The sequence below is a fragment of the Balaenoptera physalus genome (assembly GCF_965194825.1).
Source record: "Balaenoptera physalus genome assembly, chromosome: 17".
Taxonomy (NCBI): Eukaryota; Metazoa; Chordata; class Mammalia; order Artiodactyla; family Balaenopteridae; genus Balaenoptera; species Balaenoptera physalus.
The window spans coordinates 3,680,003-3,698,168 of record NC_138895.1 but is presented as its reverse complement, the minus strand read 5'-3'; the positions used below and the strand labels follow the sequence as shown (position 1 = coordinate 3,698,168).

General features: G+C 44.2%; 1 protein-coding gene across 8 annotated transcripts in view; it reads right to left on the bottom strand.

The window, feature by feature from the left end:
- Positions 1-18,166, bottom strand: part of RGS20 (regulator of G protein signaling 20) — an 80,302-nt gene that overhangs the window by 16,332 nt on the left and 45,804 nt on the right. For 4 of the 8 annotated variants that reach the window (XM_082433039.1, XM_082433045.1, XM_082433042.1 and 1 more), the window contains one exon: positions 984-1,132. The exons of 1 other annotated variant lie outside the window; for it this stretch is intronic. In XM_082433039.1, the coding sequence (XP_082289165.1) occupies positions 984-1,132 (149 nt within the window). Of the gene's footprint in view, positions 1-983; positions 1,133-8,686; positions 15,013-15,044; positions 16,744-18,166 lie in introns of those variants that run through there. 3 more of the 8 variants (XM_082433043.1, XM_082433041.1, XM_082433044.1) reach the window with 3 other exon arrangements.

Genomic DNA, 18,166 nt, shown 5'->3' with positions numbered 1-18,166 from the left:
TTCCCACTTGAGTCTGGGGTTCTGTCCCGAATGGACAGACCTCCCAGCATCAGGGTAACATCCATCCTCAGAGGCACTGGCCTGGAACTTTCTGGAAATTAACACCAGCCCGAGGCAAGCAGGAGCAGCCCAAACCGTCCCGGACTTTTCACCTTCAGCCTCCACCCCACCCACCCCCAGTTCTAATGGTTCTACGTCACTGATCAATCCCAGTTTTCCTTCTTCTCCACTGGATAGTGAGGTCTTGGTCTAACTTGCAGTCAAGTCCAAATAAATTTACAATAATTTAATTGCCTAAAGCTATGCACACATTTGGCTATCACGAAGCACGTTTCATATCCAAGATTTCAGAAATGCAACCTAATGTTCTTGTGATTTCTGGGTGTAACTCAGCCCCATTTCTCCAGATCTTCAACAGTGACTCAGATGCTCAAGTTGTATCTCTTTTTTTAAAGCAATGATTGTGTATCTTCCACTACTAGTAAGTGAGCCTATATTTTTAGATTTTCCTCTCTCTATCAAGCTTAGGTTTTGACATTTTTCTTTATTAAAAAACAATATTAATAAAACAGAAGCAGCAGAATATAAAATGCAGGCTCATTCTCCTTCATAACCCTAAACTTAAAGACCCAGATTAAATTCTAAGTCCTCCATGAAGCCTTTGTTACCAACTGGAGGGCCTTGAGTTCACTCCTTTCTGCCCAGATATTAATATTCAATCGTCAGCTGCCTTAGATTGTTCTTTAGATATTTGATATAAATTAGTTAGCCTGATTTCGGGGATTTGCATATGTCTCCCCAGAGCTAGGATGCAGCCTCCTCTTGGGTTTGTTTGTTTTTGTTGTCGTCCTTTACAGAACCCACATCAGAGGCAGGCATATAGCAGCTGCTTAAAAGCACTTACTGCATTCATCATAAACTGGCACCATGCAGGGTACCGTTTTCCTACCAGGAGCGCGTTCATGAAAAGCCGCAAACCTTACCAAGAACAGCTACAACAGCAGCACCAGCAGAAGCAGCAAGCGTTGGACCCCCGGTTCCCCACTCCGTGCTGGCCTGGGGCAGAGGCTGCGGGCCCTTGGGCTGCGCACACCTGCCGCTTTCGCATCTCCATGCGTTCTGATCCCATCGGCTGCAACAGGGAAAGTAAAAGGGGGGCGGGGGCAGAGTTAGCACCACATAAGCTGGAGATTCCGATTCCGCTGTCGTTTGCATCATTGAGAAGATGCAGTGTGACTCTCTCCAGATCATTTCTGCGAATTCTGGCAAAATTTGGTGCTTAGCATCCATTCATTGACCAAACATTTATTCCCTGTCTAGAAGCACGGTGTTAAATTCTAGGAGTGAAAGGACGAATTGGGGGGGGGGGTTCCTGTGCTAAGGCGCTCACAGTTGGGTCAAGGAGACAGACGCTGGCATCACATCCCTCAGACATCGCGGTGAGGACCTACCACAGGTGCGTTTCGTAGCTCGAGTCCCCCCCCGCCCCCCGCTGGACCATCGTGAAGAGGGGGGGCAGTTACAGGGGCAGCTGGATCGCAGCTGCAAAGCCCTTGGAGCCGCGCCCGTGCGCAGTCCTGCTCAGGGATGCCCAGGACGCGAGCCCGGCTCAGGACAGTGACCCACCCCCATCCTGCCACCTGTAGGGGCGGTGCCCTGGCCTTCCTCCCTGGACACTGCGTGGTCGGAAACCGCTTCATCCCTCGCCTCGCCTGAGAACTACAGGAATGGGTGAAGGAGAAAGATATAAACGCAGCATAAGAAACGAGAAATTGCTGTGTCCGTTTTTATTTTTGATACAATGGTTTGAATTGTTGGTGGGGTAAAAGAAAAAAGAACTCCAATCTGTGTTAAAGAACCTTAAATAGATCTTTGGAATCAAATTCTGAATTTGATATTCTATTCCAACATTAGATTTATCTATCCCTACTATTACTTATCCTTATATGCTGTTGGACTTTGTTTTAATTATCATACTTTTATTATATGTTTTCATATTGGGTAAGTTAAATTCTCTTCATGAATTAAAACCAGGGAGTTCCCTGGTGGCCTAGTGGTAAGGATTCTGGGCTTTCACTGCTGTAGCCCGCGTTCAATTCCTGGCCGGGGAACTGAGATTCCACAAGCTGCCATGGCACAGCCAGGGGGAAAAAAAAAAAAAAGGTTATGAATTAAAACCAAAAAACCTTTTTGGCTGTTCTTGCCTGTTTGTGTTCCAGTGGAATTTTGGAATCAGCTCATCAACACCATGAGGGAATCTGATAAGGACCACACTGGATTTACGAGAAACATTTGCGAGAAATGACATCTGTTTCAGCACCTATCAGGGATGACTGTGGAACATGGAAGAACCATGGTTCTATTACAAGTTCATCACTAAAGGGCTGTTGCCTAGAAGCTTAAATGATACATAACAGCCCATCTCTGAGAACCCCGCCTCCCAGGTAATGAGCGTTAAGCTAAAGCACCTTTGCTTAGCTCACAAGAAACGTCCTGACCAGGCCCACCTGTGAATGGCTGCAGGAAGGAAGAAATTCACACAGCCCGTCCGGAGGCCACCCAGAACCACGAAGTGCTCGACTTTACTGCCTCCCCTTTGAGTATAAAAGAAGCCTGAACTCTAATTTGCGGAAGATGGTTCCTTGAGACCCTAGTCCGTCATCTTCTTGGTCTGCTGGCTCTCCGAATAAAGTCGCTGTTCCCTGCCTCAACAGCGCGTCTCTTGATTTATTGGCCTGTCCTGCGGCAAGCAGCAGGAGCTTGGATGGCAACTACTACTCAGGATTGGCCCTTGTCTTTTAATCATCCTGGGATGTAAGTCCCAAGACAGAACGAGAGACCCGTCAGAGGGATTTACTGTCCCTTCCTCCACAGCCAGAACCATGCTTACAACACCCGTCCACGGCGCCCAGCCTGGGTGGTCCAGCCTCCTGAGTGGACCCCCTTGAATGCCCCTGGGGGAGAAGCTGGGCTCCTCTGGCATCACGTTCTCACCGCATCGCGGCATTTCAGTGGAGCCAGAGACTGACAATGGTTTTACTTCAATCAGGACACGGAGAGTCAAGGACACGCCAGCTCAGTCTCCAAACAAAGATGCTTTCAGCCAAAGATGCTCTGGGTAACTTATTTTCTCAGAGATACTGATGCAACTTGCCTCATTAAAAAAAAAAATCCCCATTGCTTCTCAAAAGAAGGAAGGATTGTGACGTGGTCATGTCAGTGGGTTTCAACATCTTTGCGAGACTGGGTCTCCCCAGTCGGTCATGAAATAGCTCTTCATTTAAACCCTGTCTTATGTACAGTTTAAGAGTTGTCCTCAAACAGGTTCTGCATATTTTTGATAGGTTTTTTCCTGAATATTTTAGAGGTCAATTTTTGCTGCTGTTGTAAATACCTCCCCACCCCACCCCGCCATGTTTCTAAATAGTTACTTCAGAGTCTAGGAAGGCTAATGACACTCTATCTGACCTCTCTATTGACTTCTCTTAGTTTTACGAGTCTTTCTGTTAATTCTCTTGTTAGAATCTCGTTTCCTAGTTAGATACTGTCTATATATAATCACACTTTATTTTCTGTCCCTTTCCAACGTATATACCTCTTTCCTCTCCTTGGTCTTACTTCACTGGCCAGGAAGTTCAGTAAATATTGAAAAGTAGAAATACTGTCAGGCACTTTTGTTTTCTTCATGACTTTAATGAGAAGACTGACAGTATTTTCCCTGTATGTGTGATGTGTGTCGGAGGTTTCTGGGAGAAGATAACTTTACCAAGTTAAGCAAGTTTTCTTATATTGCTTACATAGTATAAAATAAGTTGTGCCAGCCTATCTTAATAGTTAATGTATTTTATTTGTTCGTACACACCTATTTCTTTGTAAATACAGTTGTCCCTCAGCACCCATGGGGAACTGGTTCCAGGACCCCCAGGATACCAAAGTTCACAGATGCTCAAGTCCCTTACATAAAATGATGTGGTATTTGCACATAACCTGTGCACATCCTCCTGGATGCTTTAAATTATCTCTAGATTACTTGTAATACCTAATACAACGTAAAGGCCATGTGAATAGTTGCCAGTGCAAGGCAAAATTCAAGTTTTGATTTTTGGAACTTTCTGGAGTTTTTCCCAGTATTTTTGATCTGAGGTTGGTTGAATCCACGGATGCAGAACCTGGGGATACAGAGTGCCAACCTACCTGGAAGAATCTTGATGATTTAGTGAGTAAACTCTTAGAGAACATCACAAGGTTGCTCATGACTAAATATAGCCTTCAGAAATCAGAGGCAAATCTCATCAAAGTCTGCTCTTATACACTTTTGAAAACAGCTTTATTGAGGTCTAACAGACATGCAATAAATGGCACATGTTTATTGATGTTTTGACATGTATATACTTGTGACACCACGACCACAGTCAAGACCAGATCATCAAGCTCAAAAGTTTCCTCACATCATTGGGACCCCTCCCTCCTGCACCTGCCGGCCCCAGACAGTCACTGATCTGCTTTCTCTTACTATATATTAATTTGCATTTACTAAAATTTTATATAAATGGAATCATACGACATCTACTCTTTTTTATCTGGCTTTCTTCATTCAGCATAGTTATTTTGTGATTGTTGTATTGTTCATTCCTTTGTGTTTCTGAGCAGTATTCCATTGTATAGATGTACCACAATTTCCTTATCCACGCACGTACTGATGGACTTATACCTTTTTGATAGTTGCTGGAAAGATTTTATATATATATCTCATTGTCTTCTTTTGAACGTGAAAGTCTTTTATCAGACAAAATGAGAGGTGTATGTTGCTGAGACTGTGTTAAAAGGTACTGCACTGTTTCCAGGTGTAACGTGTTTCTCCAGTGTGTTCTTCCACATTGACTAATGCTTGATGATTCTGTTCTTTTGGCATTTGTATTGGATTAGTCCTGGGATGTTAACTATTTTCCTAATTTATAATCCCTCATTTCTTTTCCCAGTGTTCTATGTCTCAGTTCATCTTTGTAGAGTCTCAACTTGGTCTCAGAATCTATTTAATTTTTCCTCTGAATATCATTACAGTTTCTTGTATGGTTTCTTGGAATTCTTATACATGGTTCAGTAATTTTGACATCTTAAATCATTTAAAGCTTTAAATACACAAGTACATAGAAATATATGCCATTCCTATAAAATTTACTAACAAGCTATCATCTCTCAGTTCCTCAAAGTTCTAAATTAATAGGCATGGTTTTCACTCAGTCACTAGCTGTTGGAATGTTTAGTGGTGGGAGTGGTCACGATACCCAGGCCCTGCTGAGCAGTGGTGAAATATGAGAGCCTGAGAGGAAGCTAAAAATGTTAATAAAACATGAATATAAAGATAAGCAAAATGTTGATAATGGTTGAAGTTGTGTCATTGACCATGGTGTTTGTTATACTAGCCTCACTACATTTATGTATGTTTGAAAATTTTCCTTAATGAAGCTTCCAAAATGTCGAATTCTATCGCATTAAAAAAAAGATCTTTTGAGATGATCATATGAATTTCCTCCTTTGAATAGTTAATGAAGTGAATCACATTAATGCATTTCTGTTTTTTTTTTTTTTCGGCCGCACTGGGTGGCGTGTGGGATCTTAGTTCCCTGACCAGGCATCGAACCTGAGCCCCCTGCAGTGGAAGCACAGAGACCTGACCACTGGACCACCAGGGGAGTCCCAAATGCATTTCTTTTTTTCTTTTCAATTTAATTAATTAATTAATTAATTAATTAGTCTGCGTTGGGTCTTCATTGCTGCACGCGGGCTTTCTCTAGTTGTGGCGAGCGGGGGCTGATCTTCGTTGCGGTGCGCGGGCTTCTCATTGTGGTGGCTTCTCTTGTTGCAGAGCACAGGCTCTAGGTGTGCAGACTTCAGTAGTTGTGGCCTGCAGGCTCAGTAGTTGTGGCGCACGGGCTTAGTTGCTTCGTGGCATGTGGGATCTTCCTGGACCAGGGCTCGAACCCGTGTCCCCTGCACTGGCAGGCGGATTGTTAACCGCTGTGCCACCAGGGAAGCCCCCCAAATGCATTTCTTAATGTTGAATCACACTTACCTTACTAAGTAAACTCTTGTTGGGTCTAAAAGATGATTATTCTTTTATTATACTGCTGAAATTGATTTGGTAATATTTTTTAGGGAGTTTTAAAATCTATTTATCTTTCTTTTTTTCTAAGAGAATTATTTTTTCCCTGAAGATATGTAGAATCTGCCGGTAAAATTACTAGAACCTTTCAGACGTGGCTTGCTGACGATGTTTTCAATTTACTCTTTGATTTCTGTTCTTTTCATAGTTTCTTCCCGGCTTTGAGTCAATATGGTATTTTTCATTTCCTGAAAAAAATCCATCCCTTTCATCTAGTTTTCAAATTTACTGGAACTTTTCATTATTAGTCATCTTAATTGTCAGATCGAGATGCTTTAAATTACAGCAGGCTTGTTCAAAATGCAAATAGGTTCTTGGAGCCGTGGAAAGGGAAGGGAAGCCTGGATTTCCCAGAATCTATGGAAAGTGATGGAAGCCCAGCAGAGAAGAGGTGAGGGGTGTACCTTTGGGCGTTTCCTGCTGTCTGGGGAGAGCGGACGGCCTGGAAAGTGGATGCGGCATCTCAGAAGGAGCCCTTGGCAACCCCCATTCTACTTTCTGTTTCTGCGAATCAGACTACTCTAGGAACCTCAGGGATTGAACCGGGGCCCGTCGCCGAGTCCTAACCACTGGACTGCCAGAGAAGTCCCAAGGGACACATTTTCTATCAGGGCTGCCACAAAAGTGGAAAGGCGTCATCGCTCTGAACTTGGATCTTCCTGATTCTGGCCCACGGTTCCACATATACGGTCAAAATAACTTAAATGGATTTTTCAAAGCTTTTATTTACTTTTACAATAAAACCTCTTAAGGTTCCTTTCAAAAAAAAAAAGTTGCTTATGGGAGAGTTGCATATTTAGTGTCACTAAATATTTGTAGAGAATTAATTTTTCTTTTTAACATCTTTATTGGAGTACAGTTGCTTTACAATGGTGTGTTAGTTTCTGCCTTATAACAAAGTGAATCAGTTATACATATACATATGCCCGAGAATTAATTTTTTAAATGTCATAGCTAGTTAATATGAAGACTAACAACATATATTAAATGAATGCTCCCTATTTACAAGATTTAAAAAATATGCCATCGTCAATTATGTTAGTTCAGCTCATCCTTTCAGACGCTGATATGTGGTCTGATTAGCCAAACTAGCTTGCATCTTTTTCTTCACCTCCATCCTATGTGTGGGAGAACTCCACACACATTTCATTTCCATTTGCTTTTTCTAAGTAACATGGAATCAGTGCTCCTTTGATATTGCTATTCTATTCTTCCCCTGGTGTGTGTCTGGCACAGACTGCTGGCCATCATTTCAGTGTCTGTTGGGATGACGCAAGCATGCCACATACATGAGGCCCCGGTAACTGGCTGCCTTCGCTTGAGGACCCCAAGGCTCAGAAGTTAGATGAATGTAAAACCAATGTCAGTGACCTCAGAAACATTTTCCGTAATTTATGGCAGCCTGAGGAAATGGGAAAAACAGGTTGGCACTTTATTAAACATTCGGATCTTAGCTAAGAGATGATCCTACTCAAACATTGCTTTTCCAGTCCTAGGAACCCAGCATTCAAGAGAATTCTTTCAAAGTTCAAGCAAAAGCCAAGGTAAATAAGGGAAATTCTTCTTTTTTTTTTTGGCTGCACTGGGTCTTCGTTGTGGTGTGTGGGCTTCTCATTGTGGTGGCTTCTCTTGTTGCGGAGCACGGGCTCTAGGCACGCAGGCTTCAATAGTTGCGGTGCGTGGGCTCAGTAGCTGTGGCTCGCAGGCTCTAGAGCGCAGGCTCAGGAGTTGTGGTGCACGGGCTTAGCTGCTCCGTGGCATGTGGGATCTTCCCGGACCAGGACTCGAACCCGTGTCCCCTGCATTGGCAGATGGATTCTTAACCACTGCGCCACCTGGGAAGTTCCCCAAGGTAAATTCTTAATCTTGATCGCAATCTTCTGGTAATTTGGAGTTGAAAGCAGTAACCAGTTAGAAAAAATTTTAACCAGACCATGATTAGCTCAGAAAAGTTATTTCTTATTTTCTGGTAAGTTTAAACTTGGTGGTTGGATTCCATGAATAGCTATTTATTTTCATTATGGTTTCCAAATTCTAAAAATAGCCATTATTGAATTACGCATTGGGAATATGATGAAACATCAAGTATTGTGTGGAAAAAATCTTATCTCTTAGAAGGGCCTGAGACCTGAGTCCATGTTCCATAAGGTGTAGAATCATAGACAAGATCCTGATGAAGGAGAACCAAGAACCTTAAAGGACATACACTCAAAACCATCCTCAGCGACCTTTAGAAACACAATCTTATCATCAGTAGGACATGATGGGCTCTGAAAGAGTTAAGCCAGAACATAAGGAAATTTGAGAGGAGAAATTCCTCTGTGTGTCCCAAGCTCTCTCTCTTTATAAAGACATCCTAATCCAGTATGACTTCATCTTCACTTGATTACATCTGCAAAAGCCCTTTTTCCAAATAAGGCCACATTTACAAGTACCAGGGTTAGGACTTTGTCTTAGCCCGTTCGTTTGGGCTGCCATAACAAAAGACCACAGACTGGGGCCTTATAAACAATAGATATTTACTTCTCACAGTTCCGGAGGCTGGAAGTCTGAGATCAGGGAGCCAGCAGGTCACAATCTGGCGAGGGCTCTCTTCCTGGTGGTTCAGAGCTGGCATCTTCCTGCTGTGTGCTCACAAGGTGAAGGGGACTAGGGATCTCTCTGGAGCCTCTTTCATGAGAGCTTTCATCCCACTCGTAAGGGCTCCCAAGGGCTCCACCACTAATACCACCATCTTTAGGGGTTAGGATTTCAACCTATGAATTTTGTTGGGGGGGGCACAAACATTCAGCCATATTAGACTTCAACATATTTTGGGGGGGATACAATTTAACCCACGACAATGTCTAACATAGTCAGGGGCTCCTGTGAAGCCATCTTAACGCTTCTTTCCAGAATGAATCATCCCCATTCGCGTCCAGATGACCTGCTACTTTAATCTAGAGCTGAGCTGATGAAACAAGGTGATACTTTATTAATGATGTTATATTAAAAGTCATTTTAAAAATGAAAGTAACACACGCCCATGGTAGGAAAAACCAGACAATACCGAAGGATTTGCTATGAAAACTCCTAGAGGAAAACATCATTATCTGTTTTTTGTATGTCCTTCCAGATAGCTGCACACATTTATACACTTTTAAGAAAATGCGAGCATAGTATACACACCACCCCGTGCCTCTCTTTTTCACCTGACAAAGCACTGAGGTTCTTTTCACATTAGGACATGTGGTCTACTGCCCACATCAGAGTGAATTAGGTTTCTCCAACTTAAGTGTCTCAGAAAAGACAAAGGCACAACCCAAATGCTTTGCTTCTCGAGTAATGATTTGTTTCTATTGTGTTTGGGTATACCCAGATTATTTGTTCATTTATTCGAGAAATGTAAACAGAGGTAGAAAAGTAGAGTCTAATACCATCTTAAGGGATTCTCTTATCCCTTCTATGGGTGGGTTCAGTCATCACACTGAAGCGAGCACAGAAGGGATGGAACCTCTGTGCTTAGAAGAGTGGATGGTAAGAAGAGGTTGGCTGAATGAATGAACACTTCAAACAATAACAGATGGTTTGTTTAACATCATACCTCATATAAAATAATGACTGTACTTCTGCTGTGCTAAAGAGTTTTACTGTACCATATATAGAAAAAGTCGTTCCATTAACATCCCACCTGAAAGGTCTGATTGGCTGAGCAGTATTCAAGGCTAATTAAGAGAATAATGCTCATATTTTTATGGGGTTTTACAGATTACAGGAGACTTTTATATGTATCACCTAATTTCTTCCTTCCCACAATTTCGTTAGCCAGGAAAGACAGTTATTAATTCCTCTTTTCAGTAAAGAAACCAAGGCTTAAAGAGGCTAAACTCACCCCCTGAGGTGACACAGATGACGACCTGTAGCCCAGGTCACCGAGCCCTCAGCCAATGCTCTTTCTTCGTACCAGCCTGTCAGTCCAAGGGACTCTTTCAGAAATTTGATAGCTCAGTGCAGACACATGCATTTTAAAATACACTAATGTGATAATAATTCCAGTTATGATGCTTACTTTTACCTGAACATGATCTAATCTATTTAATTTTTAGGCCAAAGGAGCTAAAGTGACTTGTCCACAGACACATGGCTAGTTGATAGCATATGTGGGATTAGAATTCACAAACACACACACAGAGTCATTCTTTCTCTCCAATACATTATGCTGTTTCCCTTGAGACTGCACATATTTTTATTTTTTTATCTTTTATTTAAAAAAAATTTTAAACCATTTTTAAAAACTGAAGTATAGTTAATTTACAATGTTGTGTTAGTTTCAAGTGTACAGCAAAGTCATTCAGATATATATATATTTCAGATTCTTTTCCATTATAGGTATTACAAGATATTGAGTATAGCTCCCTGTGCTATATGGTAGGTCCTTGTTGGTTATCTATTTTATATATAGTAGTGTGTATATGTTAATCCCAAACTCCTAATTTATCTCACCCCATCCCCTTTGGTAACCATAAGTTTGTTTTCTATGTCTGTGAGTCTATTTCTATTTTATAAATAAGTTCATTTGTATCACTTTTTTTTAGATTCCACATATGCGTGATATCATATGATATTTGTCTAACTTACTTCACTTAATATTTTTATAAATGTTAACATGCACTTTAATATGATATTTTTATAAACATTAACATGCACTTAGGTCTTTAGACATTCCAATCAGTTTTTTCATTTCTTTTGGCCCAAAATGCAGAAACCATTTGCAAATGAAATTGCAGATATAAGATTTCATCAAAGGCAAAATAGTAATTTAAACCTGAGCTTGAAAATAATAAAACTAATTTTTAAAAAACAAACAAAAATCCCCAACAAAGGGCTTCCCTGGTGGCGCAGTGGTTGAGAATCTGCCTGCCAATGCGGGGGACACGGGTTCGGGCCCTGGTCTGGGAAGATCCCACATGCCGCGGAGCAACTAGGCCCGTGAGCCACAACTACTGAGCCTGCGCGTCTGGAGCCTGTGCTCCGCAACAAGAGAGGCCGCGACAGTGAGAGGCCCGCGCACCGCGATGAAGAGTGGCCCCCGCTTGCCGCAACTAGAGAAAGCCCTCGCACAGAAACGAAGACCCAACGCAGCCAAAAAAATAAATAAATAAAAATAACTAAATAAAAAAAATCCCCAACAAAACATGAATACATACTGGTGAACATTCAACTAGGCTTCTATCCAGAACAGAGGTACATAGAGAAATCACAGCTCCTCTGAACTTTCCAATCCTTCTCCCACCCCCAGAAATAACCAGCTTTAAGGTTTGATGTGATTCTTTCCAGAACCACTTCTATGAAATTAAGAACATGTAATTAACTTTAGTTTAAAACATAGTTTTAGTATGCTTATCTAAATGGCCTTGGACGCTATGTGTGACTCTGTGCCTTATATTTTTTACTTTAAAAATGTCTCAGAAATCTTCCTGGACAGTACATGTAGCTCTATCTCATTCATTCAATAGTTGGCTAGTATCTCATAGTTTAGATGCCTAGATGTATCATAATGTAACTACTGTTCCCCCCAGAGACCACAAAAGATTGGCAGATTTGATTATATAAAAATGCTAAACTTCAGAGCCATGAGCAAATATAAACAAGGCTGCCGCTGCCAAGTATGAGAAAGTTTAAGTATCAATAAGAATATTAACTGCAATGAACTGAAACATCATTATGTGTGTAAATCCGTGATTTCATAGTGATACTAAAACACTGTTACTTTTAGAAAATGTTAGGGACCCAAATGATTTTGAAAACTTGTAAATAAGGACGGAGAATCAAGTTTTTATTCTGCCTTTTCCTACACAAACATTACTTCAGGGTAATCCAAGAGTTGATAAGAAGTTTCTCTTTAGAAAAGTTTACTATCTGATAAATGAAGGAGAATCTCCCTCCTGGACCATAAGTATCCGACCTCCTCTCACAGCACTATGCTAGGGCGGTAATTTTACCTTATTTCTTCAGTCTCACCCTATAAAGATCCCTCCCGATATTTTTTTGGAGCCTGTTCAAACGACCGGGTCTTTGTTGCTGCTCTGTATTAGGAACAAAGCTCCTTTCCTCCGGAGCCACGTCTGTTCATTTTCCTTTTGCTGTTTTCTGAGCTTCCCTTGACTGGTACCAACGTGCATCAAAAGAACGCTCTTCCAGGAATATTCTCTGCACAGCGTCCTCCAGAGACACTCTCATTTCCTTGTTCTCTGCAGTAATGTTTCTGAGCATTTAGCCCCATTTGCTCCTAATTTTAGCCTCCTTTTGGTCTTTCTACCTTCTAACTTTTCCCAGCCTGGGAAAGCTTTTTCTAACATACTTCCCCCCTGGATGCAAAAGATGATTTTTCACAGATTCACGTTAGTTACAGGCTCTGCACTGACCCTGCCTGCAGGGCGAGCACATCCAGGGTGTGCTGGGTGGTGGTGGTGACATGGTGGAGGGTTGGGCGGGCCTCCTGCAGGTTCTCCTTGGGGTCTGGTGCTCACCCCGGGGGCGGGGGTGGAGGAAGCTATGACCCAGGTCCCTCTCAGCCCGAGCCCCTCACCCCTGGTAGGACTGGAAGAAGTCCAGGGCACAGGCTGGGGAAGGGACTGTTGAAAGGCACTTGTCCGTGAGGGAGGAGGGCCAATCTGGTGTGCTGGGCACGAGGCTTCCAGAACCCAGATGGGAGCTACTTCTGAGGATGCGGGGCGTTGAGGCTGATTAATCCGACAGGAAGTCTTTTTTGGCTGCTGCTTCTCTTTCATTCAAGAATCTACACCATGGGGACTTCCCTGGCGGTCCAGTGGGTAAGACTCCATGCTTCCAATGCAGGGGGTGCGGGTTTGATCCCTGGTCAGGGAACTAAGATCCCACATGCTGCATGGCGTGGCCAAAAAAAAAAAGAAAAAAAAGAATCTACACAATGGATAAACAACAAGGTCCTACTGTAGAGCACAGGGAACTCTATTCAATATCCTCTGATAAACCATAATGGAAAAGAATATGAAAAAGAATATATATATGTATAACTGAATCACTTTGCTGTACAGCAGAAATTAACACAGCATAGTAAATCAACTATACTTCAATAAAGTTAAAAAAGAATCTACACAATGGAGTTGGAAAAACAGACCAACTGAAAGCAGCAGGGAAGATTTCACTGTTGAACCCTCTCTGGGTTTAGCGACCTGCTCTGAAAACAGCCACAGGTGAATACATCTTTCTCTGAATCACATGCTCCAGGCATAAACACCGATCACCTGAAGCCAATTAAGTCACAAACAGGCCCTCTGCTTGCCCAAGACTCCCACCTGTTATTAGCAGCTGGGAAATGAAATGAATCCAGTCAACAGCAATGTTTCTACTGTTTCGTGGGATCTTGAAGTCAGCGGGTTTTAAGTTTGAGAATGCTGGCAGGTTATCCTGTGGCACACTCATCACCAGAAAAAATCCAACTCACTCTGGCTCATGAAATATTAAGGACGAGCTGGAATTACTTGCATTAACTTCAGCACAAATAGACCAAGAATCAAATCAAAGCTGTGTCTTCCACTTCATATGACACAGAAAGCTAACAATTTTTAGTAGCTAGTGGGTTTTAGAGGGAGAGAGCTTAACTCTTCCTCTGTGCAAAACTATGAGTTCTCAAAATTTTCTCTTTTGGTTTTATTGTCTGAATAATTTCGGGACTATTTTAAGAAAAAGCTGGTTCACTGTTCTAGTAAGGGAAGTCAACCGAAAGCTTAATGATAACAATAGACTTTTTAGAATTATGATTACTCCCAGATGGATGCTTACATGTCCTTACCTTTTAAAAAACTACTGACGTATGTGACCATCTGTTTTTCAGTGACTTTGAGTGGAAATCTTTACTATTTTGTTGATCTCGCTGTCACCAAGTTTGTAACTTGAACCACCAAAGGTTTTAAGACTATGACAGTAATGTCTTTTTCTTCTGTTGTTACTAAATGAACATACTGTATGACTCAACTTTTACAACTGCCTTCGGGAATTATTAGAAATAATAAGAAAGTATGATTGGAAGAAAATTAATAAATTATGCATGCTTTTACTTGTTCTTTCTTTTTATTTTATTATTATTTTTATGGCTGTGTTGGGTCTTCGTTTCTGTGCGAGGGCTTTCTCTAGTTGTGGCAAGCGGGGGCCACTCGTCATCGTGGTGCGCGGGCCTCTCACTATCGCGGCCTCTCTTGTTGCGGAGCACAGGCTCCAGACACGCAGGCTCAGTAATTGTGGCTCACGGGCCTAGTTGCTCCGCGGCATGTGGGATCTTCCCAGACCAGGGCTCGAACCTGTGTCCCCTGCATCGGCAGACAGACTCTCAACCGCTGCTCCACCAGGGAAGCCCTACTTGTTCTTTCTTAATACCAATCAACAATTACAGAGTATTTTGCCAAGTAGCGATGGAAATCTTGACCATGGGCTTTCCGTACCCCAGGAGGCCACGGGAGTTTCTCAAGGAGACTGTAGGTGGCTGCTTTCCCGATGACCGCTTAGCCCAGGGCACCTCTGAACGAACTGCACACTTACTAAATCTTTGCTGTGGGGCTGTTTCAGGCAATCTTCAAGTCGCTAAAGAATGTGAATTCTCAGGTTTGGGTGAGAATTTCTGCTAGCTTTTTAGTATTTCAAGGAAATAAAGTAAAGCAAGGAATAGGCTCTCTAAGAAGAATTTCTGAGCCATCATTGCAAATTACAGAAAAAACAGGACAAAATATCTGCAACGTGGAAAAATTAATGTCTAAGGTGGAACTTACCATTCCTTGGGCAAACCCACCCATCCTCTCCCTCCTTCTACCTTGGTGAGCAGTGTTACTATCTGTCTAGTTGAAGTTACCCTCAACTTCCAACTCACAGCAAAACCAGATGAAGTCTGTCTCCTGGATGTCCTTCCCGTCTGCCCCCTGTTCTCTCTCCACGTGCCGCAGCCCGGGTCCACATCCCGGGGCCTTCCTTGGATTAGGAAGGAAGGTTCCATATCAATCACTCTGCCTCTTTGCTTGCCCCGGGTCACTAGAAAACGGGTTAAATTGTGCAAGGATGTCCTTTCTCCCTCTGAGGTTTTTCTTTTTTACTCTGCCTTCTGAAGCATCATTGTAGGTGGTGAGACTTGTTAGGGAGGAAGCTGACCTTTGGATGAATGTGCTTTGGCTTGGGAAATACATTTTCATTTTGGACAGCTGAGAAGGGAAGGCTGAGGGACAGAGGGACAGGCTGCCTGACGCTGCTCTGGCTCGGGCTCTGACGAAGCACGGAGAGGGCCAGGTTGTCAGCCCGGGTCATCGGGTTACGGACTTTGCCAACATCACAGGCAGAAGCCAGTCGGGAACGTGGTCTGCTTCTCGCAGTTTCTTGTGTGCTATGGCTCAGGGACCTAACCGTTGTGGAAGGTGGCTTGCTGGAGTGCACATGTAGCCAAGGTTAAAATGATAATCTGTATATTCTCTATATATTTACAGAGAATACAGACCCTGGCAAAGCTGTTCTCTGCTTTTGAGAAGTCAGAAGAGTGCTTGCCTTGAGGGAGTTCGGGGAGCTGGTAACGTGCTGTTGTACAGTGCGGGCGTTCGTTACACAGGTGTGTTTGGTTTGTGAAAATGTACCAAACATTATGTGCGCTTTTCTATTTGTAGGGCATCATTTTAAAGAAAGCTAAATACGCAATCGGGAAAGGCTAGCAGGAGACAGGGTAATGGAAGAAGGAGGGGGACCCCGCTTTTATCATCACCGGGATACCTGTCCCCGGCCAGGGCACTGACCGCATGAGCCTCGCAAGGACCACGGGGCAGTGAACACGGGCCTGGGAAGCCCTCCAAGCTCGAAGCAAGCACGACGGACACCAGATGCCTGCTTGCGCCTCTCTCCTATTTAGGTGTTCCTTCGTGATTTTCCTCCGCTGCAAGGTGTTTTCCTTGTCCTCCCAGCGTTGTTGACCCTTGTGTCACAGAACTGGAAAGCATTGTGAGGAGGAAGCTTTCAAAGAAAACTAATGACTGAGGTGGTGTCTGTCTGATGCAGAAACCCTACACAGGTCTTTGCCTAAATCTGGTGTCCAGTAGGCACAATCACGCTTACTGCAAAGGACTTTCGCATTGTCCAGCGTCCTGGGATACTGTCAGCAAGACATCGGGAGAAGTGGTAGAGGGGATCCCTTCTAAACATCCTTCCTGGCTGCTCCGTTTCATGGTTTCCCAAAGGTTGAAAACATGCCACGTCTTTGTTTGACGGCTTCTCAGGAGGTTCAGGTAAAGAGCGACCCAGTTATAAATCTAGCGTAAAGAGGTTAAAAATAGGACTTGCGTTTGTTTTCAAAGTGTTCTCCTGTTGACCTGATCACAGACGTGTACTGAGCACGCCTGGGTGCATTACCGCTGCAGGCGCTGGACCGCGGGGTGAACCAGACTGCTTCTGCCAAGGGCTCCAGTGAGAGAAACAGACACAAGCCATGAAAACAGATGGGCTGGAGAACCACAGGCCCGAGAAGTGTTGCCAAGATGGGAAATGGTTGAGACCCTAGAGCATGACGTGGGGACGACAGTCACAGTCAGGGCCTCGGGGGGTCTCTGAGGAGGGGGCACCTGAGGAGAGGACTGTGGCGTGGCGTGTGGGGCGTGAGGCTTCTAAGAAGGAAGTGCAGCCACGAATGAGATGGGCATGTCCCTGGACCACGCGGGAAGTGCGGAGGAGGAGGAAGGATGGAGGCTGCTGGGGACAGGTGAGTACAGGTGAGCACAGGTGAGGGCCAGGGAGGGGGGAATGGGCCGGAGGCCTCAGAGACCAGGGAGCTTGTGGAGGAAAGGATCAGAGCGGGCGACCGGGCGGGAAGAGCGGTGCGGTCCTGGCGCGGGGATGGGGTCTGAAGATGAGGTTTCCCAGGAGATGCGGGCGGTCATCGCCGACTCCAGGGATGGCTGAGGTGCGGGCTGACGTGGGGGAGGGCAGTGGACTTCTGGGGTCGAGAAATCAAGGCGCTGGGAGACCAGAGTACAGCACAGGTCATTGCCAAGGATGCTGAAGAAATAGGAGAATGATGACAGGAACGGCGCTGGAGAGGAAATGATGGCCACATGCTAGAGTCTTCTACGTGAGGGGCAGGGACCCGAGGGCGAGCAGATACTGGAGGGAGCGGTACTGGGGCTTCGGTCTAGGACATGCATTTGGAAGAAGTGTTTTTTGTATTGTGGTAAACGCACGTGACAGAAAACACACCACTTTAACCATTTTTAGGTGTGCAGCTCAGTGGTGCTAAGCACATTCACTCTTTTCCAACAACCCTCACCTCCATCCACCTCCAGAGCTCTTCTTCTTCCCAAACTGAAACTCTGTCCCCATTAAACACTGACTTCCCCCCTCCCCCAGCCCCTGGCACCCACTGTTCTACTTCCTGTCTCTGTGAATGTGACTCTTCTAGGTTCCTCAGATACGAAGAATATGTGTCTTTTTGTGACTGGCCTATGTCACTTAGCATAATGTCTTCAAGGTTCCTCATGTTGTGTCCCGGGTCAGACCTAAGAGGGAGGGTTTTGGGGGAAGACAGTGAGGAAGTGTCTTGGAAATGGCAACGGGAGCAAAGAGACACCCATGTGACTTCTAGGAGTGGACGTAAATGGTGCAATTTCAGCAGAAAAATGTCCCCGATTACCAGGGCCATGGGAGAAGCGCTGTCCTCGGAAGAGATGCCACACTTCAGGGAGAGACAAGAGGGGAGGGACATTGGGGGACAATGTGGAGAACTAGGGGCGTCTTGCTGATGACTGACTGGGTCCCGGGGAGCACAGTGGGCGGGGTGGAGGGGCACCTGATGAGGTCAGATCACGGGACGAGCAGCCCTGCGCTGACCAGGACCAGAGACGCCCAAGGGGGCTTAACTGGGGGCTCCTGCATGTCTCGGGCTTCCAGCCCACAGCTGGGACTTACAGAAGGATCGCTGGAGAACATGAGCAATCGATCAAGAATTTTAAAAAGTCCGTGTAGTGG